At 40.4% G+C, this 23950-nt stretch overlaps 1 protein-coding gene and 1 long non-coding RNA gene across 16 annotated transcripts in view; one reads left to right on the plus strand and one right to left on the minus strand.

The window, feature by feature from the left end:
- The window catches only part of FBXW7 (F-box and WD repeat domain containing 7), a 177506-nt gene extending 168034 nt beyond the window's left edge, over nucleotides 1–9472 (plus strand). For all 4 annotated transcript variants that reach the window (XM_065062709.1, XM_065062710.1, XM_065062713.1 and 1 more), the window contains 4 exons: nucleotides 899–1080; nucleotides 2134–2359; nucleotides 6255–6465; nucleotides 7434–9472. In XM_065062709.1, coding sequence (XP_064918781.1) covers nucleotides 899–1080; nucleotides 2134–2359; nucleotides 6255–6465; nucleotides 7434–7702 — 888 coding nt within the window. In that variant the 3' untranslated portion in view covers nucleotides 7703–9472. The remainder of the gene's footprint in view (nucleotides 1–898; nucleotides 1081–2133; nucleotides 2360–6254; nucleotides 6466–7433) is intronic.
- LOC135579446 (uncharacterized) overlaps nucleotides 6748–23950 on the minus strand; it is a 226406-nt gene continuing 209203 nt past the window's right edge. For 8 of the 12 annotated variants that reach the window (XR_010472535.1, XR_010472539.1, XR_010472536.1 and 5 more), the window contains 2 exons: nucleotides 10023–10138; nucleotides 6748–8647 (listed from right to left, as the gene is read on the minus strand). This is a non-coding gene — a long non-coding RNA (uncharacterized LOC135579446). Of the gene's footprint in view, nucleotides 8648–10022; nucleotides 23459–23950 lie in introns of those variants that run through there. The other 4 variants (XR_010472543.1, XR_010472545.1, XR_010472541.1 and 1 more) reach the window with 4 other exon arrangements.

Below are 23950 nucleotides of genomic sequence, written 5' to 3' on the forward strand. Positions count from 1 at the left end.
GTATCCCCATGACATGACAGAAGAAAATAGAGCAATGCAAAAATCAACATGGCACATATTTAAATGGGTTAGAAAGTGGGTAATCATGTTGTTAATGTAAATGCACAATCTTCATGGAGCATCTTTCTGGAGGGGTCTTGCAAGGATCTCTTCTTGTCTGTGCTAATTAGCACTTATTGCTGCCTGGTGAGAAAGCACATATAGTCGTTATTCGTAAGGAACACAGGCTGAGAGACAGAGACAAGTCATTGTTCCAGAGTGACGGAGGCTTTAGAGAAGTGGGTGTGAGCAAACACTGTCTGTGCGTGGTGAGAAATCCTGTTGTACATTTGGGATCAAAGAAGGTAGGCAGCGCTTTTGTAGCGTGGGGTTCTCTCCTGGCCAACAGGAAAGTCTAAAAAAGGCTTGAAATGTGATTTTGCAATATTGATGCTGTAGCTACAGCTTACAGAATGCAAAGTTTCTTGGATAAACAAACAGAAAAATAGGAGTATATGGTTTATAGCTTAGTGGTAAAACTACTAAGTGAATGTGCTCTCCAGTTCTAACATGGATGCTTCAAAAAGCTATTAGAAAACCTGCAGTGACTCAGAAAAATGGCAGGAAAATGACTCAAGGCTGCAAAACATGCCCTGTATTGAGAAATTTGGAAAGACATTTTAGTTTATCAAGGGAAAGATTACAGGGAGAATTCCTCATTGTTGAAGTACCAACAATGGACAGAGAAATTTGATGAGTATTTTCTAAAAGGTGGGATTTTTTTAGTTCAGTCACAAAGCTGTCTCCAGGTGTCTTCTGGCTCTTGCTATGAGAGACTACTCTTACCTCCTAGATTACTTTTTCTTAAGTTCCATTTGACTCTGTCAAAAGGGTAACTAAGCAAAACGTTTCTTTCCAGTGTTTGAGAACATTGGTTGGGCACACAGGCGGAGTCTGGTCATCACAGATGAGGGACAACATCATCATCAGTGGATCTACAGACCGAACGTTGAAAGTCTGGAACGCTGAGACTGGCGAGTGTATCCACACCCTGTACGGACACACCTCTACTGTGCGCTGCATGCATCTCCACGAGAAGAGGTGAGGCTTTGTCCACAGCCACAGCTGCCGTTTGGCTGGCAACACACACCTGTGCTCGCAGAAAATGCCTGTTCAACTTGGGTACCTCATCCAGCATTGAGTGAAATACAAACCAGGCGAAGCATTCACTCTAAAGTGCATCAATCAACACAAGGGAGGAGATGATTAATAGCAGAAAAGGCATGAGTGCTAATTAAAGAACAGAGAATTGAGTCATGTCCTTTATAAAGGCACATTCTGTGTTATTTCAAAATTAATTCTTTGTTATGCTGTGATCCCACACTCCGAATAATTTCTCCTTTTTGTCAATGCTATGAACTTTTACTCATTTTACAGAATTACTTTCTGTCGTCACTGCAGTATTTTATTAAAATTTTAACTGATTATATAATAATTTCTGCAGTAGTAAACCATGCCTTGATTCAATGAACACTGGCAAAGCACTTTGACTTTGCTGTGGCATGGAGCTGGACAGTGCCTCTTCCTTGCATTTCTTCTTTTTTGAAGAATTATGAAGTGTTATTTTCATGAACTCCATTAATATTAATTCCTTCTCATTTCTCTTCTTGCCTAAAGCTTTTAAAAGTATAAACTGAAAAAATCAAGCAAAACAACAGTTACTTTATTAAAAGTAAAACTTCTAAAAGTCTTGTTTAATTGTTACAATAAGTTAACTCAGTCATTAAAACAGAATGCTCATAGCATTGGCTTAAGCTCAGCATATTCATCATAAGCTTTCATAGTTAGATTCAACAGTCCATTTCTTACGGCATCATTTTGCTGTTCAGGAGTGAAGTGCCTTTCTAAATACTGATTGCTAACTATAGCAAATAGATGGATCGTAAGGAGGCGGGTAGCACAAGGAAGAAAAATGCGCAAGTCATTTGCAACCCTGATTGAAATATCATGCCAAACCAGATCTTTGCTGGCTAGCGGACAATTGCTATCTAATGTCCCAAATTAAAACTCTTAACTGATTTATACCTGAGTCTAATTGTTTTAATACTTTTATGTCCAATGCTAAGTACAGGAGGGGTTTTCTTGTTCCTCCAGAGTGGTCAGTGGGTCACGAGATGCTACACTGAGAGTTTGGGACATAGAGACGGGCCAGTGTTTACACGTTCTGATGGGCCACGTAGCTGCAGTTCGGTGCGTTCAGTATGACGGCAGAAGGGTTGTAAGTGGTGCATATGATTTTATGGTCAAAGTGTGGGATCCGGAGACAGAGACCTGTCTGCACACGCTGCAAGGGCATACTAACAGAGTCTACTCATTACAGGTATGTGATTTTTATCTCCTGCTTTAGTTTCCTTAAGTAACACTGTAGGATGGTCTGTTTCACGTTGTTTATTAAATTGTGGGTACCGACTCTAAAATTATACAGGCCACAAGAATATAGAAGCATTTGTGGTATTCCCCTGTTCCATTTTGTTACACTAGTTACATGTTGTCTTAATTTAGAGACTAAGATTTTTTTAGATTTTTTTTTTTTAAAGCACCCAATACAATAAAGCCCAAATCTCTATACCAGCAAGGTAAGAAGTTTTCTGGGTTATTGAGTTGTTTGGTTGGGGTTTCTTTGAAACCTTGCTTGTATTTTGGAGCTATGGTTTTGGTTTCCCAAAGAAGTTCCAGTGGTATTATTTGAAATAAATCAGATTATATAGTAATTGAAAATGCACTAAAAAACCCACTGGATTAATGTTCTGAATTATGCAGAACTGTTTATCCTTAGTTGGTAGTTCTATCCTTCCAGTTCTAAACTGTAATTCCCAGGAAGGCTGAACCTAAAATTTTAATACTCCAGTGTCAATCTCCAGCCTTCTACTTCCTCTTCCCTGAGCAGAAGCCGGATCTACAACTGCGAGGCTTTGTCCACAGAGACATGTTCCTGTAGATGCAGATTATTGTGGTCTTGCTCTGTGGCAAGGCTGGATTCCCCACCAGGCACCCAGCTGACCAGCAGAACTGTGCTGGTAAAGATACACACAGACTGAAGTAGACTTTTCTTAACCTTTTACTAACCCAAAAGATCATCATGTTCATTCATAGAGTCAAAGCATCACTTCCAGGCGTTGAAAGGCGAAATAATTAATTTCATGCTTGTGCCTGTTCTCACCACAATCTGGCAGGACTTGAAGTTTACAAAGACCGTTCAAATTCGGGAAATTGCATTCGGCTTGTAACTACTCTGGTTTGTGGCTCAGAAAGGGAAGCTTAGTGCTAGAGACATTCTTCATAAATGCTTTCATCATAAGGTATCACTTGCCATAATAGGTTACATATGAACAAAATACCTAATTGGTTTCCTTTCCCAAAATATGTGGTTAAATTTACCAAAAATCTCAAGCCTTTCACTTAAATTCATATGCTGAGGAGGATTCGCTGGACAAACAGCAAGTTAAAAATGCTGTACTACCTGCCTATCTCTTAAAAATATGCCAAAGGCTGGATTTCATCGAGCGCAGTTTGGGAACAGTGTATGTTATTCTGCTTTATCTTCACCAGTGGCTCTTGTCTTTGCTTATTGAGTATTCATGTCTCACTTGGCTACTGTAGTAATAATGCATCAAATAACTGGGTTTATGTTGCACACACTGATACTATTCACAAATTTCTGAGGAGCAGGAGGCTACAGGTGCTTACAGTTGTAGGAAGTCTTGAAGTTTATAAACCATATGGAATACAACTAATTTGCAGGAGACGGGGAGGAATTCAACATTTCTTATGTCAGTCTGGTTTGGTTCTGTTAAGGAAAAAAAAACCATTGTGTAATATTTCCAGCCAGCCAGTCTGGTAGGCTACTTAGCACTCCTTGTCCTTTATCTGAACTCAAATTGTTCACATCTCTTTTGAAAGCAGGGTGCCCAAAACAGGATGCAAAATTCTAGTCAAAGTCTTATCAATGCCTAGGAGAAGTGAAAAGTTATTTTACATGCCTTATATAGCATACCCCTATTTCAGATACTACAGTGTATTTTTACTGTATTATTTTCCCCAGAAATGAAATGTAGACAGCAGATAAACAGCCTGTATGTGCCAGTTGCTCTGTACACTCTTTTGAACTGAGGTGCCATGCTCAACCAGGTTTGACTGTAGAGATTCAAGATGTCCAAGATGTTTTCTGCAGCTTTTATAGAAAGAAGCAGTCTCAGATAGTTGAGTTCCCTTAATTGGTTCTTTTTTCACCATTATTAGATACCAGTCAGTCCCCATGGACAAGCAGTGTGGCACTGCCCTAGCTGTAACAAAGACTCCTGCCCTGCCATCCTTCTCCCTGGCTGCAGCTGCACCTTCATTCATCATTCCCTGCCAAGCTCAGGTCTTCACAGTTTTCACTTGAATTTTACACTCTTTGCTTTGGATCAGTTCTACCATTTCAAATGTCACCTAAATCCTAATGAAAGTACCAAATACCACACCCACCCCCCAAGCTCTTTCGACTGTCTCTAATAAAGCTGTGAATAAAGTTCTGAACAGGATGGTATCCCTGAGTCAAATTTGCCTCCCTCTTTGTGAAAATACAAACAAGGCATCCGCTGTTTCACATGGCTTTTTACTCAGTCACAGAAAAAGCTCATATTGGTTAAGATAATTTTCCCACAAATCTGTTTGCTGCTACTTACTGCATTACTGAGGGCTTACAACCAGATTGATTTTTTGTTAGTTCCTTCTAGAAACTGAAGTTAGGCTAACCAATCCATAATTCCCCATCTCCCATCATCATCTCCTTCAATAAGAAAATAATTGTATTTGCCATCGGAAACTTGTCTGTCTTCCATGAGTTCTCAAAGATCACAGCAGATGTCTCTGAGTTTGTATTAAAACAACTTGCCTTGTGTGGTTTTTACCCCCCATTCCAGCAGAAGTTTGTACTCAGTTGACAGTGGTGTTTGTGCTGTGAGTCTGTGCTCCGAGGGCTGCGGACTGAAGCAAAAAAAGTGAAATATAATAGCTGCTCTCACTTGGTGTTTCCTTCACACTAAGCATAAATAAGCTTTTTAAGTTTGGCCTTCCTCTTGTTGTTTTGGTTTTGTTTTTTTTTTTGCATGTGTGGGGTTTTTTGTGTTGTTTTTTTCTTACCGAATAGTGTTTGATCATCCTTCATGGCTCTTGCTAGTTTTATCTTGTTTTGTGCCCTGCCTTTCTGATTTTGGCCCAGCGTGCTCTTTTAAACACATCTATTGATCTAGTTTCTACTTTTTGTACAATTCCTTGTGTTTTAGCCAAGTGGGTCTTGGTAATTTACTACACTTCCTATCTTTCCTTTACATGAGGACAGTTTGTGTCTTTAAGAAAGTGCCAACTCCCCTGAACTCTTCTTCCCCTCGGAGAATAGATGTATAAAAACCTCATGGGAAGGAAGTCTCCATTTATTGAAGTATTCCTCCTCGAAGCCCACTGGTTTTATTCTACTACTCTTTTCCCTTCCTTTTTTGAGAATCCTGAACACTTATGTCATTGTCTCTATCACTCAAGTTACTTTCCATCTTGAAATTCTCAACATGTTCAGTCCTCTTGGTCAGAAGTGTCTCATCTCTTAGCTGATTCCTCTCCGTGGTCTACATATTTTTATACATATGTCCAGAAAAATCCAAGAAGCTTTGGATATCTGTGGTAGCCTGTGTACTTTTCCCAACAATGACTACGAAGTTAAAGTTCCTTACTGCATACAATTATGACTATAAAATGGCTAAATCCAGTGTTTTTAATTCCATTCCTTCCATTTTCCTGTGGTTTTGGCTTTTGCGTAGATGATTCTAGATTAATGTTGTTGCCCTTCTCCAGCTTCAAGTCCCTCTGACTTGTGAAAAGCTTTGGCTTGTTAACCTCTTTTTTTAGGAAAGCAACGTTCTCTTACCATCACCTGCTGCAGTACAGACAGGATTCTGTTGTGTTCAAGAGAGCTGAATTATATTTAAAAGATCAGTGGTTCAGAGTCTTTCTCCTCAAAACCATGTGCCTCACAGACCAACTCTTCAACAGGAGTAGCACTCACCATGAATCGCCTGCTCTGATACCAAATGTGGCCATCTCTACTTGGACTGAATTCTTGCTTGGTCATTCAGTTTCTGAATATATAGTATCTAATGTTGCAGTTAGTGAATTAAATGCTTAATGGCCTTTGTAAGATCCTAGTGTAATTGTTTGTAATAGGTTTGCCTTTCTTGTAGTTTGATGGTGTCCATGTGGTGAGTGGATCTCTCGACACTTCCATCCGGGTTTGGGATGTGGAGACGGGCAACTGCATTCACACACTGACAGGCCACCAGTCTCTCACCAGTGGAATGGAACTCAAGGACAATATACTCGTGTCTGGGAATGCCGATTCTACAGTCAAAATCTGGGACATTAAAACAGGACAATGTTTACAGACATTGCAAGGTGAGCTTAAACTACCTTCATGTAAATCAAACTGCCTGTGGTAATTACACTGCAGATTCACACAAAAAAAAACCCAAGCACAGACCACTTACAACTTAAATATTTTTCTGATGACAGCTGTATGATCTTTCTCTGAATTAGAAGAACAAAATCTATTTAATCTAGTCTATTCAAATCACTTGCCTGTTACGAAAGGCAGATGGTCTGGACTGATAGCAATTTGCTACGGGTACATTAGCCTAATAGGCCACAGAAATATGTAGGAAATGACATCTCAAAACAGTCATTCAATGTATTTATTTAGGTGTCACTTGGATGTTTCCAAGCCTACTGATTAATTGCATCAGGAGGCAAAGTACACTGTCTGTTGCAATAAATCAAGAGAAATGAGTGGAAGATGTTTTCTTTCTTTCAGTAAGAAGAAAGATTTCCATTGTGGCAGTTGTCACTCAGGCATTGTGCACACAAACATGTTGTTTTGTTTCCCCTCACAAAAAAACATCTTAAGTTGTTCCTGTACATCATATGCAGCATCTCTGTCTGGAGCAGAAAATTAAATTTCACTGTAAAGCAAACTGCTGTTTTAACAGTATATATTTATATGTCAATATAGAACTGTCAATATTTACTGATAATTGCTCAGTAACACTTCAGAAGGACTTGGAGACAAACACAGTGTTCATCTCATTCTGGATGGTTACGTTCATCCCTGTGCACACTTGCCCCACTGGTTATATGCAGCCAGACGAGATCACTGTACCACAGAAGGAAATACGGGGGGATTTTTCTATACCTGCATTTACTTTTAGAAAGCACAGCAAGGCTTCTGTGCCTCTTAATGCACAAAACCTGAGTTAATGCATCTAGGTAAAAAAAGCTGTATGCAGATAGCTAGGTATTTATTTTATATGCAGTGCTGACATTGCTTTCCAATGACAAATAAAAATGCTTTTGGTTTACTGTTACAGGTCCCAACAAGCATCAGAGTGCTGTGACCTGTTTACAGTTCAACAAGAACTTTGTAATTACCAGCTCAGATGATGGGACTGTAAAACTTTGGGACTTGAAAACGGGTGAATTTATCCGAAATTTAGTCACATTGGAGAGCGGGGGAAGTGGAGGCGTCGTGTGGCGGATCAGAGCTTCTAACACAAAGCTGGTGTGTGCAGTTGGAAGCCGCAACGGGACTGAGGAAACAAAGCTGCTGGTGTTGGACTTTGACGTGGATATGAAGTGAAGGGCAGAAAGATGAATTTGTCCAAACGTGTAGACGATGTTCTCCTTTCCCTCCCCCTGAAAAAAAAAAAGAAAAAAAAAGAAAAAAAGAAAAAGGAAAAAAATCCCTTGTCCTTGGTGGTGCAGGATGTTGGCTTGGGGCAGCAGATCCTAAAGACCTACAGACTACGAAGGAGAAGACAAAGATGACAAACTATAAGTGACAAGAGAGGCATTTGCTGTCTCGTCACATAAAAAGGCTACACTTTTGACCGGGGCAGCTTTGCAAAAATACGACTTTGGAAATGAAACCAGGTGCAATTTTTTCTTTACTTTCCTCCAACTGCTCTTGGAGCACTTTGGAGGCAAAAAAAAAAAAAAAAAAGTTACCGTTCTTGTTAACAGGTTGTTTTACCACAAAGCTCTTGAAAGAAGCTGCCCGGGCAAGTCTGCTGGCGCAGCCCCGGGCCAGCAGGTCCCGGCAGCCCCTCCAAGCAACGCGCTCTCCCCCAGCCCCACTGGGGCAGGGGCTGGAGCGGACGCCCTCCAGCCGGCCCTTCCAACCTCTACCAGCAGTCACTGGTTGACTTTCAAAAACTAGAGAGCATCTGTAATGAAAACACAAAAACAAAGAGTCCATTCCTGGTGTGGAAAAGCTAAAATATTACTGTGAATTGTTTTGTACAGTTTTATCAGAGCTTTTTCTTTTTTTTTCTTTTATTCCTCTTTTTTTTTGCCAACCATTGCCAATGTCAATCACAGTATTAGCCTCTGTTTATCTACTTACTGTTGCTTCCATCTACACTCTTCAACACATAAGTTGCTCTGAGGTGGCAAGTTGTCCTGGGTTTTGAGAGTCCTCTGATGGATTTAATTCGCAATGCTGGTGCTAGAAGTAGGTCTTCAATTACGGGATTGTTGTCCCACCCCTGTACTGTATTCCCAGTGGCCAAACTTATTTATGCTGCTAAATGAAAGAAAGAAAAGCAAATTATTTTTTTTTAATTTTTTTTCTGCTGTGACGTTTTAGTCCCAGACTGAATTCCAAATTTGCTCTAGTTTGGTTACAGAAAAAGACTTTTTGCCACTGAAACTTGAGCCAACTGTGCCTCTAAGAGGCTGAGAGTGGAAGAGTTTCAGACAATTAAGAGTGAAGTTTGCCTGCAAATAAAGAATTGAGTGTGTGTGCAAAGCTTATTTTCTTTTTTTCTGGGCAAAAATTAAAACACATTCCTTAGAACAAAGCTATTGCAGCCTGTTCTGTGGGGAAATTTTTCTTTGTGAGGGCTGTGGTGAATGGAATGAACATACATTAAAAAAAAACTGACAAAATTTTTAAAAAATATTATAAAATACAAAAATGAAAATAAAGTTGCTGGTCAGTCTTAGTGTTTTACAGTATTTGAGGAAAAAAAAACAACAGCTGTTACAGTTATTGCTGGGAGGAACTGACAGAGCAAAAACTTCGGTTTTTGTAAACATGTCACATGAAACAAAATGAGAAAGGAAAGAGTCAAATGGTTTGCCTCATTCTCCAAGAGCCACAACTCAAGCTGAACTGTGAAAGTGGTTTAACACTGTATCCTAGGCGATCTTTTTTCCTCCTTTTTTTTTTGTTTTATTTATAGTCTGATTTAAAACAATCAGATTCCAGTTGGTTAATTTTAGTTATGTAACAACCTGACATGTTGGAGGAAAACAACCTTTAAAGGGATTGTGTCTATGGTTTGATTCACTTAGAAATTTTATTTTCTTATAACTTAAGTGCAATAAAATGTGTTTTTTCATGTTAGTTTGTCTTTTTTTTCTCCCATTTCTAGTTAACTTAATATCATATATCCTACAAAGGCTAAATTAGGTCAAGTTGCTCATCTTACTGGTAGATGCTAAAATATGTCGCAGGACGTTTTATGTAACGCTTCCACAAACAGGTGCGCGAGTCTTCCCTTCAGTTCCCATATAGGATTTGTCAGCTGGGCTTCGAGAAACATGCAGGAAAGCCCATTAGCTTCCTGGCACTAGAATATGGCAGGATTTGACTCTGGAGGGGTTGGCTATAAAAAGTTGCTCAAGTACATAAAATCTTCCAATAGCATCTTGTAACTGCATCTTAAATTGAAATCTGATGTTTATTATTTATGGATTTCAATCAATTGATTGCAGTCTGACAGGAGAGAATAAATCCATAAATACAACCAAAATCAAAGTTAGGTTTGTAGGTGAGCTTGAAATAAAGCCTAACAAAGAAAGAATAAAACCTCACATAATTCCAGATCAGTCCAACAGCAGTTTTATCAGTGCCCTGAAACCAAGGTAAGTCATCAGCTGTCTCAGAAACTCACCACTTGGGTGGCAGGTTTTGTCTCAGATCTCCTTGACCAGAATCATTATTCTCTTCTGTGCAAGAATCTTCTGTCAGGGCACAGCATTTACTTGTGACAGTTTTCCCTGTAGAAAACTCATTACAAAAAAAACCCCAAAACACTAAAAGAGAAAATATGTGGATGGAGAAGAAAAATATTTACATAGTTATACCGTATCTTTGACTATGCTATTCAAATGTAGTTCCAATCCCTACATTATGCAAAACAAACCATGCTGAAGGATCACGCTTCCATCTGGCCTCTGGAGATTAAAAAGCCATACAAAATGACTGAGCAGCTACAAATCGTAAAAATCTGTTCATTGAGTTGGTGTTTAAGGAAAAAAAAATTGCGGCAAGCACTAACATTAAAAAGCTATGATGCTCTCAGTATTTATGTAAAAACAATTAAAAAGCTAATCCTCTCCCAAAATGAGAGTGAAGGATTGGCAGGACTTCATGTTATTCTGCTGAGGACACTGGCCAGGACTCAGCCCCCCATGACAGAAGGTACATCAGTCTGCACTGAACTACTCGTGAGAGGGGATGCAAATAAGGGTAAAAATATGAATATTTAATGCAGGGAACACAGCAATAGCTTTTAAGATTATGTAATTTTCTTCCATGATGTGTAGAAATTGCAACAACATATTTTCAAAGAGCAAAGGCACTGGCCTGACAGCACAGGAGAATGAGGGATTTCTGAGTAACATTGTGCTGGAGGGCAGGAATACAAATGGGGGCAGAAGAGTGAAATGACAGAAGACTAAGAAATCCAGATCAGTTCAAGCTGTGTTTAAGAACACTTTAAGCAGCCAATATGACCAGGAGCAAAATGTGCTTAACCTGAATTCAGAAGTTTTCCAGTTGATGATAGTGTTGGAATTGCACTATCTTACGTTCAAATCAGTGCAGAATAACTTGAACAAGTTAAGCAAACCACATTTACAGCTTCCTTCATCCCAGATTAAGGTTAGGTTAAGAAAAAAATTATATTGGCTGCAAACTCAAGATATGATAGACTGTCACAATACTAAAAACAACAGAGCACTTAAAAATTACTTTTTTTGAAAGGCTTTTTCCCCTTCAATAAAACAACTTCCCAAAGTTACTTGCGTTAGTTCTCTAAAGACTTAGATTTGTGAAAAGTCTCTTCAGGTTTGTAGGAGTTGATGTTGCTTATGAGACACTTGAATAACATAGCACAATAAGCAGAAATGTGTTAATTTATTAAACTGACAGCTTTTCAAATATGGGCCTGTAGTAAACACATCACTTGGAAGAAAATGTTGAAGCAGTTTTTCTTTACAGTCCCTTGATTATTCCCTTTATGTTGACACACTCAACATTACATAGTTCTCCTGGTACGAAGTCTCCAGTCTGGCAGCACATGCTCCAATTGAGCCTGTTTAGGAAATGTCTTCATTTTGTGTAATTAAGTTTTGATTTTAGGGTGGGTGGAGTAGATTTTTTTTTTTTTTTTAATAAAGATATTTAAGAATACTAGTACAAGACTGTAACTGCTTTATGCTGTCAATTCACAGGCACTTATTGAATCTAGTGCCCTACTCATTGTAGGCGATGTCAAAATATCTGCAGCTATCCTAGAGAGGTAATTAATTTTACTTGCGTTTCTGGCATCTTACCCTCTTGCTTTAATGCTGAGTTCCATTTTTTCTTTTTGTTTTAGCTCCAAAAAGAGCTTCCTCATTTTCTCCTGTATCTGAAGCAAAGTCAACAACATAAAAAGATTTTTTTTAAGGTATTACTCTGAGCAGACCTTGATTTTAGCTAGCAATAAGTCAGAACTAGTATTGCCATTTCCTCCAAGAGCCTGTTCCTACAGCCTCAATTTACTTACTCAAGAGAGAAGAGCAGACATTTAACAGCTGTGTCTGCACCAATTTGTAGCTCAGATCAGCAGCTCTCCCAAGAGAGGCCTTGAAGCCCACAAAGAGGGTTCCTTCAAGGTGTGACTAAATCCGGAGCAGCTCTCCAGGAGCACACCCCAGGCACTCCAGCAACCACTGGAGCACGTGGGACCAAACCAGAGCTGCTCCAGCATCTCAAAGATACATTCATGTGGACATTAGGTCCTCAGGACCAGCAAATTGGTGCTACAGCTCTGCTCCCACAGCACTAATTGCTAGTGCAGGCATAACCTTCACCAAACCCTCTCCCACAGCAGCCCTGGCTCCTGATTTGTAATCAGGAACAAGTTCCCAACCAAACATCAGCAGCAGAAAAACAGAATCTTGCCTGTTACCATTATGGAGCTTTTGCCAGAGGAAAAAAGTTCGGATGCCTTCAGCTCTCTTTCAGTATGCTTATGGAAGGGGGTTTTTTATTAGCTTACGGAATCAACTTCAATATAAATATAAATCTGTCACTCCTATCAGCAAGTCAACACCTGTATCATTCAGCAAAAGAAATCATTAAATTCTATAATTAGATAAGCAAAACAACTAGATTATAATAATAAAAAATAAAAACCTGCCAGTCACTGACCAAACAACTGTTAATTACTTTAAGGGTAATATTGAACCACTGAATCTTTAACAAAAGTGGGATTATTTTCTTTCCATCTCCTGCCACTTTATCTATAGCCTTGATCCCTGATACGCAAAGGTACACGTGCCGTGTGATGATGTTTAGTGCTTTATGATGATATATGAGGTTTGTGATCATACATGAAGTATATGATCTATATGATATACACCAGGTTTTTCAAACTTCATCTAAAAATGGCATATACAATTTTTCAAACACCTCTTCAAGCATCAGCGCAGGTTTATAAATACAACAGATGTTTTAGCAAAAGAGCTGTTCCAGATCCCTTCTGAGATAGACAGTCTGACAAAATAGGTGTCAGCAAAAAGCTGGCAGGCAGTACGGGCCTCTGCTCCCTGCCCAGGCTGCCAGCTGGCCCCGCAGCCGCAGCGGCACTTCAGAGACAAGCAACGGCGCGTTGTGCCACCATGAGTACGCACTGCTGAGGGAAAATGCTGCAGCTCTGTGTGACTGCAGCTGCCCAAGAACTCGTGGCTTTATGCCCACCGCATTGCTCTAGCCTGGGTGGGACATGAGAGTCCTATAAAATAAGCGAGCTAGGACAGCATGTCCCCACCAACTAGAGATGGCAGAAATCATTAATCACGGAGGTTGCCACTCAAGAACTAGGCAGCACAGAAGAATCCACTGGTGTTTCTTATCTACGCACTGCAGAGGACAATGGAAAGTTGGCCAAAGGCATGCTCCAGCTCTCCTTCTCTGGCCTCACCTCTGCCTTGCTTAGATCCAACTTCAGCTACCTGATCCCCACTCTACAAGCTGGTTTGGTCCAACCCTACATGGCAGCAACAGTTTTGGTGAAAGGTAAGTTGAGCTATTTGCCCTCTGCCCTGCTGTGCTGCTGGAATCTACACAGTGCTTTCTGCCACTTTCTGCACGAGGACAGCACGATCTCAGTCCAACACAGAATGCTCCAAAGTAGTATATGAAGATGAAAAGACATTGCTCAGCCCAGAGTGAAAGATTAATCAGTGTTGTTAAAATGATTTCCATCCTGAGTCTAGACTCAAAACAATATCATAGACCTAGTGCAATTTGGCAAGTTTCAAGTTGATTTCGATTCCTTATTTTTTTTTGACACACAGCTTTAATGCCACAAACCTCATCCAGCCTGGGTGTTTCCAAGGCCTGCAAAACAGGCACATCCTAAAAAGCTTCACAGTTTAGGAAGGATCATAAATCCTGTTGCCTATGTTGAGCTGGATTAATATTGACCTATGAAGTTCAGAGAAAAGCAGGTGCAATGAATTTGGGGCTTTTTCTATCCAAGAGATCATCACTGTAAGTCCTACAACAGCCAGTGTGGGGTATTTCATCACCTTCATCAACAAAACACAGGAGTAAACTTTCTTTATGAAGCCTTTAGTCTAGTAATTGAGGACACGACCAACCATGTTAGCTCTGACTTGCATGACCTTCTGTTACCTTGGGCAGGTTGTCTGACGGGAAGATGAATGGAATGGCCCTGACCTCCTCCTCCTGTCTGGCTCCTCACATCAGCCGGCCAGATGTCGGAGGTGCAGGTTTCGCAGGGTGCTCATGGTGCGCTCTTCCAGAGCACTTTGTTCTTTTAATTTAAAACAGGAAACATGGAATGTAGAAGATCCAAGAACTTCAAAGGAGGTTTTCATTGCCAAAGGAGCTGCATTTCGACTCCACTTCAGTCTCTAGATTAAATATTCAAATCTGACAGTGTGGGAGGATGCTCACACCTTCGAGAGGATTGACAATTTCTATGGGATAGAGGGATTTAGATTAGTTGGCTGTAAATATCAATGTGGCAAACTGAGCAGTACAACTGTTCTGAAAGGGGAGTTTTATTTTGAGCTCGGTTTGAAACGAATTTCTAATAATACCACAGCTTTGCAGATACACAAACAATATAAAACATGTTTCCTTTACCCTGGTATACAGAAGATCTGGGTACTACATTTCCCTCTCTTTCAAACTGTCATTTGCTTTTAAGTATCCTCATTGCCGATTTCAAATTTTCACATTATAGTTTGAAAAAAGGAAGAACTCAAGCTGCAGACTAGACAAGGCTCCAAAAACGTGCCTTCAGACAGTTTGCTGCTACTTGTCTGCTGCTACTTGTCTGCTTGGTGTTTCTCCTGTCTATTCTCAGTTGACAAGAGTGAATGTTACAATTAACTATTACGGCATACACATTTTCTCAAACAAACAAGTTTTACAGAAACATGTTGTTACCCCCAGGGGAAAAGTTTCTTGATCTTTTTTCTGTTTGTGTTTCTATTGCCCATTTAGCACACGCTTTAGGCAGGCACCGATGCCATCTTTACCATTCTGCTGACTACTGCCACGCTTCAAAAATACCCCATTTCATCCCAAACACCACAGTAACATGATGTTCCTTGTGTCTACCCCTCAGTCTCACACACACTTTCACATTACAAAACCAGATACCTGATCTGTCTCAATTCACCATTTCCCAGGCAGCCACCAGCAGAACCAGCTCGAGACCTCACCATTTATCACTGTTGGCCATGGGGCAGAACAGGGACAAGCCCGGGCAGAGGAGCGATCAGATGGAGGAATGCTCTGTGCGAGGTATCACCAATGTGGCCATCTGTTAGTACAACCAAATGGGATACGGCTCCACTAAGCCCACAGGTCTCCAATTTGAGCTGAAAAACTCAAGATTACAACCTATATTTTAAAAGGCTCAAACTGCATATTCATTTCTATACATTCACAACTTGAAACACTTCTCATTTTACATACTTTAAAAAAGACTTGGCGGCTACATCATCTTTCTGCTTTCTTCTATTTGCTTTCCTCATTTTCTCTTTTCTTTGACATTCGCACTTGAGTTTCCTTATGTTTCACTTCCTCCTTTGTCCTGTTCCCTATGTTTTTCTTTTCATGTTTATCATTCATGTCCCTATTTTTCACTTTTTAAAATCTTCCTCATCTTTCCCCATTTATGGACTTCACCTCCACTTACAGCTGCCATAGCCAGCTTCTCTCTTTGCCTTCGCCCAAAGATCTGAGTTGGCGAACTGGAGTCTTTTTCACTCCACCCTATGGACATGAGATACACAGGAGATACATAAGACAGATGAGTAGCAAATACTCACAAAAATTCATTTATTTGTCTGCTTCAAAATGAGAGATCTCATGTTTGTCTATCTACTGTCCACAAATGACTCAAATGGTCCAAGAGCAATAGGATCAGGCCCCCTAAGCACAGACTGGTCTATTATACCACCGATTTCACAAACAACTGAGGAACAAGCATTGCCTAATTCAGTACTCATCAAGCGTTCTCGCTTCTGTTTTCTGCCAAAAGATAGTATTTTATTTAAAAATAATATGTTTTCTTGCTCCTTAGGAAATCCAGTGTGTAAAGGCACATTTGAAGACATTTCTCGTTACAAAATACGGGTGATACATGGGTTTTTTAAAATCTGTGCAGAATTTGGAAGTTACTTTTGATGACAAGTCTCTAGACTGATTCACCTCTGGACAGAAACAATCTTCCCAACAGATGCCTGTTTCATAAAGCTCTGTATAAATAGGAATTGGAGGCTATAAATGAACCTATATTCCAGACCTAACAACAGCGGCTGATATTCCTTCCAGTGCTACCAACACAGCGCAGCTGGGATAGCACAGTCTGTCAGGGTACGTTAAGAATAATATATAGACCATGTCTAAAACAATCTAGTGCACATTGCTCACTAATTCTTAATATGCAGTGACAGCATAAGCAATAAAAGCTCCAGAGCCAGCGTATGATGGGACTGTGTACTGGGTACACTACCCTGGCACGGGTGAAATTTAACTGTTCTAGTGACAATATATCCAATTGAAAAAAGCCAGGGCCATCCAGCACTTCTCTGAGACTTGGCTTCTGCATACTGTTAAACCAATATAACTTAATTTTAAAAAATAAGCAACTATTAAGGAGGACACAAACTGTGTCTAAAGCTAGAGCCACAAATAAGACATCCTCATCTTTGCAGAACAAAAGCAGTAAAAACAAACAAGCCAACCAACACCACACAACAACAACCCAAACCAACAAAACTCAACCCCAAATCTCCATTTCTTTTATCTCCCTGTTTCATTTCAGCTTAATGACAGTGTTAACAATTGCAGGTGACCTCTTCTCCTTCCAAATGCATTCCCACACAAGCTCTATGTATAGTGTACTCACAGACTGTACGGCTACATTTGCCTAGTGAAAAAGATAAATAGGATTTGCCTCGAGTTTTGCTTTTATTTTTCACCTTTCTATTTAAGCATTTTGCTCTTGCTTCTGTTGTTTCAAAAACAGAACAGCAACTACTGTACTTCCCCACAGCTTGAACAAAGCTGACAGTAGATGAGTGTTGCTCCTTATCCTTTCCAGGCTGAAGGATCATTGGATCAGGGAAAATAAGTTAGAATTAGATAGAAGTTCAAAGTCCAAAAAGCAGGACATGTGACTAGCATTGTATCTCGAATGCCCGAGGTAAAGAAACCTTCTCTGCTGACAACCAGACTAATACCCCATGCAGCTCACAGGAGCCACCACATAGCACACAAAAGCAGTTAAACCTGACAAGTAAAGGGAGCAGAAGCTCTTCCATAGACATAAAGAGTGCATGATATAAGAAGGAAAAAAAAAAAAAAAAAAAAAAAAGTATGGGTCTAATATCAGCATCTTCTTATTTGTTCTTGGAAATTCCACACAAAACCCCCATTATGCAATTTGATTTATCTGACAGCAGAATGCAGACAAAATTGTTCTGACAGGAAGACAAGAGTTCTTTTAATCTTTGACTCTCCAAACAAATTATGGTCTGTAATCAATACCCAGATTCAGTTATTTATGCACACAAACTGGAGCCTGAATTTTCTGCATCACAGAAGCACCCTCTTCCCATATACCCAGCTAGAATGAGCACACACAGATGCACCTCTGGCCATCAATCCTTCCCTCTGGGCTGGTCACAGGCACAACACACCCAGACACTCTAGAAAAGCATCTCCCTCTCCATGGCTGTTCTTTAAAAATTTGGAATATTGCCCATGAAGATTATTCTATCACTTTGGCTTTCAGTAAAAGCAACACAGGTGAAACAAAAGATCTTGCTTCACAGGCCTGAGAATGGAAGACTTGCTCTTTTAGATATGTGATGAACAGGAAGAAATTATCTTGGTCATGAAAGAAATGAAGTGACAGTAGTAATATCTCACAGTAAGCCAAAATTTACCTTGCCTACATTTTAGGATGCTTCCTCTGTACCTAGGTAAGAGGTACGGAGACAACTGACGGTATTTTCCCTTTCCAGGAAGGATGGCTATTTCAACCTGTCCTTCTTACAAAATGGAGAAAACCTACCTTCAGTGTAATGCTTGTCCCTCTTTCTGCCAGCTCAGGATGTAAATTTTGTACTACCCTTGGAAAGCAACGGGGGTTGGTCCCATTCGGAATCCTGCTGTGGGACATGGCAAGTCTTCCGCAACCCATGTTTGGTCATGAGAGCATCTCCCTGCCTAAGTTTCCAGCTCACATTTTCTTCAGCATTTTCCAGCATCTACCCAATGTGCAATCGCGCCAACAGTGAGCAATTGAGAGTTCAAGCAAATGATATGGAGGAATGGATAATTAGCCCCTAGGAATGCATCCAGCTACAGTTATACTCTGTGAAGGTTAGAGGCCCAATTCCTCCTAATTTAAATCTGATATTGAAGGAATTTATAGAGCTTTATCCAAGCCACTAATTTGCAATTTTACTGCAAACAATTTACAATCAAATGAAGTGAAAGCTAGAAGCAAAGAGTACATTAATAACTTAATTTTCTTGTTGCATTTATCTTCATTTTGTCTTCCAGTGAAGACCAATCTTAAAAACTGGGATAATTGGCCAGCAAATAAATACACACTTTTTTATTTTAATTATTACTGCATAAAAGCTAAATTCTGGTATGAACTACAGTGTTGTCTTCTGCTGAGGACAGTCCACCTCCAGCAACAGAAATAGGGAAAATATCCCTATTTCTCAGACTGGAAATTCATGCTCTAACAAAGCAGTACAAATAGTATCACAGTATCTGAATACAAAGTTTAGTGTTCTGGGCTAGCAATATGCAATTTGTAAATTATACAGCCATGTGCGCTGTGAGATGTTACTTAAAAACACAGTAACTATTCTGTCAAAAAGGAAGCATGAATGTCAAAGCAGCTTTTGTAATACTCCACTGGAGCTTCATCTACGCTAGAAGAGATCTAGGTGCAGCTAAATCACTATTTTTTTCTTAGGTTTAGAGGCAATCAAATGGTGCTCACTGGTCGAGTGCAAAACCTCTGTTTAGGGGAAGGAGCCAGGACAGGTGGTTGTTTCACAGGACAGCGGTCAGTCTGAAGCTCGCTCCTCGAAAAGACACTGTGCTACCTCCTCGAACAGGCTCTAGTGCTGAGCTGACCTGTTGGAAAATTCACATTTATATAAATAGTTTGGTTTTTGGGAGGTTTAGTGAGCTGAGCTGGCTCAAGGGGGTCAGTTAGCTGCCAACACATGGGAAGCAAGTGGCCAGGAGCAAGGCAGGTCTGCCTCTGCCAGTGACAGAGCTGCTGACACCTTAGGAAAGACTGAGCCAGGCCAACATCTCAAAAGCTGCTGGGGAAAGCGGGGCTGCTGCACTCAATTCTTCCACTCCCACATCTCCTGTCCCACTTATTCTCATGCTCACCTGACATCCAGGCCCCATTCTGATACTTAAAGCACTTCGGCAGCAGTGAGCTGTCAGATCAGCTCAGGAGCTCAAAGCACATCTTCTGACCAGCTTCACCACCTCAGCAAACATCATCATAAGACTGGCCCAGAATGAACGGCTTTTCTTAAAAAAGTGGAATGAAATTTTGCCCTAACTTAAACATGCATGGCTAGACAACATCACAAACTCTGAACACCAAGCTACATGCTCCTGTTAGATAAAGAAAGAAATCTCCTGAAGGAAATGTAATGGCTGGAGAGATCTATGCTCAGGATACCTCAGCCTGCACGTCCTCAACACAAACTCAGCAGAGAAGAGGCCTGAAGCACCTACACAGTAAACATTCAGAGTAATCTCTGTGCCTGTTCCTCTTCAGATGCACAATGCCACAGGGGAAGCAGCAGGCTGCTGTAGAAGCAGAAATCCCACACATGGCTGAGAAGGTCTCCAATGTCTGGGGTGGAACCCGCTGCTTTTGCCTGCAGGTAAAACACCTACATCATGTTTGCTCATCATGAGCCCAGAAGAAATGCACAGAAAGAACCTGCAGTTACAGAGCTTGATCCCAGCACGGAGGAACAAGTCTGAGTCCTGCTTAAGATGTGAAATTGTAAGACGCTGAGACACATAACTGGGCAGAAAGCTGGGCCCGGCCCAACTTGGCTGAGTAAAGTAAATCAATAAGCCATCAAGGAGAGTAATGCAACTAGGTAAAAAGAAGTTTGGTTTGCAGAACACTCTCTCTCCGGTGGTTTGAAAATTAAATGCTTTCTTCCTCCAGCTAAGCAAACAACACAAAGCATCCCTCTGAGCCAGAAGCATATGACAGAAACGCAAGGTACAACAAGCACTTTCCCATCAGTGTCCTCGTAGGCTGACAAAAGAAGCAACAAGAACCTGACCTGTACAGCTGAGTCAAGCATTAGTACCCACAAAGAGGAAGAGAAGGAAGAACTGAATTCAGATAACTTGAATAGAACGTTAAACATTATACCAGTCAACAAAAACTAGACATAAATTCCAACATCCAAATACCGATCAAATAGGGGAAATTATATTTAGGACTGAATCACTGAATGGTTTGGGTTGGAAAGGACCTTTAAAGATCATCTATTCCAACCCCCTTGCCACAGGCAGGGACACCTTCTACTTGGCCAGGTTGCTCAACACACTGTCCAGCCTGGCCTTGAAAACTTCCAATGAAGGTCTATCCAAAACTTCTTTGGGCAAGTTGTTCCAGTGTCTCACCATCCTCAGCGTAAAAAATGCCTTATGTCCAATCTAAATCTACCCTCTTTCAGTTTAAAACTGTTGCCCCTTGTCCTGTCACTACAGGCCTTGATAAAAAGTCTCTCTTCATCTTTCCTATAAGCCGCCTTTATATATCTCACCAATGATCTCACTGGAAAATGCTATAACGAATAGGCTAAGGAAATGCAGACTGGGAAAACATCCTGAGTGGCTAAGAGAAAAGACGAACACCACATTGGGACTTGGGACGACAGCAATCTCAACTAGAGATAAAAAGAAGACATCTTGAAAAATGTAAGCAAATATATCAGATAGAGAAATATGTCAATTTTCTCATATTCTGCAGGATCATTCAGCTTTGTCCAAAAAGAGCAAAGTGAACAGAAGTTTCCATGAGGCTGGCAGTGCCTGTGCAGTTACAAAGGGCTGCATAAGGTGCACGCCGCCAGCTGAGCTCTACAGTCTCCTAAGGAGCGCTCGGGGAGACAGCGATGCTGATTGTAGCTTTCACCACAGAATACTTGGCAAAGACAGGGAACAAAATGCAGTTGCAGTTTTATATCAACTTTTGCAGTCTGTTACCCACCCTGGAGCTGCTTCGTGGTGGTCCAGCCACCCAGCACAACACAGAGGAGCTGAGATGCCAACTGCCAGTAGCCTCAGGGCTCACTGCAGCAGGCCCAGGCTACCACAGGTTCTCCTAAGGTGCACAGACTACCCAGATACTCTTCTTTCACCTTCCCTTCCCTGCAATCACCTTTCTCTGTGCTAATATGTCTTAAGGGTTCAAATTAGCTACCTTGCATTTTGGCACCAGAGCAGGGCAAAAAACTTTCAGAAATGACCTGTGAAAGGTATTTGTGAAACACAAATTTGCCAACTGCTTTGGCAACAAATTACCAAATGGTGATTAGGCTATGCAGGTAAAGGCATATGTGGAAGATGTACATATATACGTATAAGGAAAGGATCGGTTTAGGACTATGCAATCAGTCCCAATCATCTTTGTGTGGGAAGATAATACAGGGGTTCACAGGTCAGACATCCAAAGACCCCAAGATACCTAAAATGAAGAGGACATAAAAAGTTTACGTAAAATCTGTAAATATTTCAAGATGTGAAACTAGGAATTTTGTGGATTAAAATAAAGTATAACAGGAAGAAATTAAGAAAAAACAGACCGTTGGGATAAAGACACTTTACAGTAAATTTCAATAGGCAGTGGAATTGTTTCCCAAAGTAAGCAGCTGAAGTTTGAAAACCTTGGTTTTAAAAGCATATCAGAAAAAATACCAGAATACAATTTTAGATTCAAAACTTGGAAAACACATAGGGCTATACATCATTGAGAACAGAAGCACGCATGCTTTTAAAGTCCTCCACAAGGAAGTATCTCACAATGTGCCAGAAGACAGAAATACGGGTCTAAAGCTTTTCCCACTTGCAGTATGCAATTCTCTTTCCTTCCTCCACCAAGCCAATATCGACTATTTCTACCATGCAGCAAAGTGGGACACGTTCTAGCGACATGCAATTACTCTTTGCAACGCAAACAGAACTTGAGACACGCTGCTGTAATCCCAATGGTGTCCTCTAATGGAAGTTGTCTACTCATTCCCATTTCCATTGGGATGGCAGGCTTTGATGGAACTCCACTGTCAGTCTGGCCCAGAGTGTTCCCCTGAGACACCAGCATGATGAAAAAGTCATTTTAAGAAACGCAGAAACTAAGTACTTTATCCCTATTTGACTCCATGCCAAGGGAGTCGCACAAAAACCTTGGGATGTTTCAGTGTTAAATATTATGTAACAGCAACTTTACTGAACCCTCATTTAAAATCATTACTTATTAAAACAAACAAACAAAACCCTCCTGATAATGAGAAAATCTTTACTCTGATAGTCAAGAAACTGCCACAACATAATAAGGATTCTCAGTTTCTTTATCTTCCTCTCCTACAAATGCAGGATTTTTGATCTTCAAGCAAATTTAATTTCTTTTCTCCTTGTTTTTATGTGATGGTGTAGTCAGACCTACTCCCTTCCGAACCACTATTCTATGCCATTAAGAACAGCTCTCCGCTATTGTAAGCAGCAACATCCTTTAATCCCTTCATTAATTTAGACATATTCTAAAAGGCACTTAGCTCTCTATTGGGACTCCAAAACCGCTCTATGAAGAGAGCCCTATACAAGCTTCACTAAGTGCAAGGCAACTGTTGCACTCATTCCCTAGAAGCGCCAATACTGGTGGATGTTTCTGCTAGTAGGCAAAACACAACCTTCTCTAGCTCAGCAGGAAGACCAAGGGCTGCAAAAGGAAGAGCCCATCTCTCATCATCCATTTTTGGAAGAGATCTCACAGGTTTAGCAAAACTGAAGCCTCTTAAGTGCCAGTACCAAAAGCTGAACACATTCATTTTTTTAATGGAAGTCTGAAAAGGCTTCTGGAAAGTAAAGAAGCGTCACTTACAGAATATAGCCAAAGTTCTCAGCCAAAGATCTCCAAAGGCTTTAAAGAAATCCTCATTTTACAGATGGAAGAGTGAAAGCACGGTAAGGTAATGCCAATGTCAGGGTCATCAATTCAACTCAGATTTCCTGGGATTGTTCACAGAGACACAAATCCATTCTTTATCCAAATTTATTTAACTTTAATGAAATAAATTCCAGAGAACTTAGCCTTGTTCTAAAATCATAAAAATTTCTATAGCAATGGTTTTGCCTGTCCAAAAATCAAGATTATACGCACTTCTCCCCTTATTCCCTACTTAGTTTTGACTGAAGAGTGTTTAAAGAGAAAAAGTGAACTCAGCAAAATGAAGCACATTACTTAATGCAGGGGTGTCAAACTCATTTTCACCAGCAGCCACATCAGCCTTGCAGTTGCCTTCAAAGGGTCGAACATAATTTTAGGACTGTGTCAATGTAACTCCCACATTTATACAGTCTTAAAACTATGTTCAGCCCTTTGAAGGCAAATGTGAGGCTGATGTGGCCCCCAGTGAAAATGAGTTTGACACCCCTGACTTAAAGCTTGCACAATAAAACGATACTTTAAATTCTAGGGTGAAATTTCTGACCTAACTGAAACTCATACTGATTTCAGTGGGGCAAGGTTTTCACCCTGTAATGTGTGGTAAATGGGAAGAAAGATAACTTTGTAAAAGCACTATAAAGAAGTACTACATTTAAAGGAGAGAAAAGTTAAGTCAACGAAATATTTCATGTAAAGTCAGTGAGCTCATTTCCCAGATGAGCCAGATATCTGCTGAGCTTGCCTTAAAGGGCAAAAAGCAAAGATGGCTTCACCTCCTAAATGTGGCCGGGAGCACCGTTAGGATGATTTACCTTAAGACA

Source organism: Columba livia, chromosome 4, assembly GCF_036013475.1.
Source record: "Columba livia isolate bColLiv1 breed racing homer chromosome 4, bColLiv1.pat.W.v2, whole genome shotgun sequence".
Lineage (NCBI taxonomy): Eukaryota > Metazoa > Chordata > Aves > Columbiformes > Columbidae > Columba > Columba livia.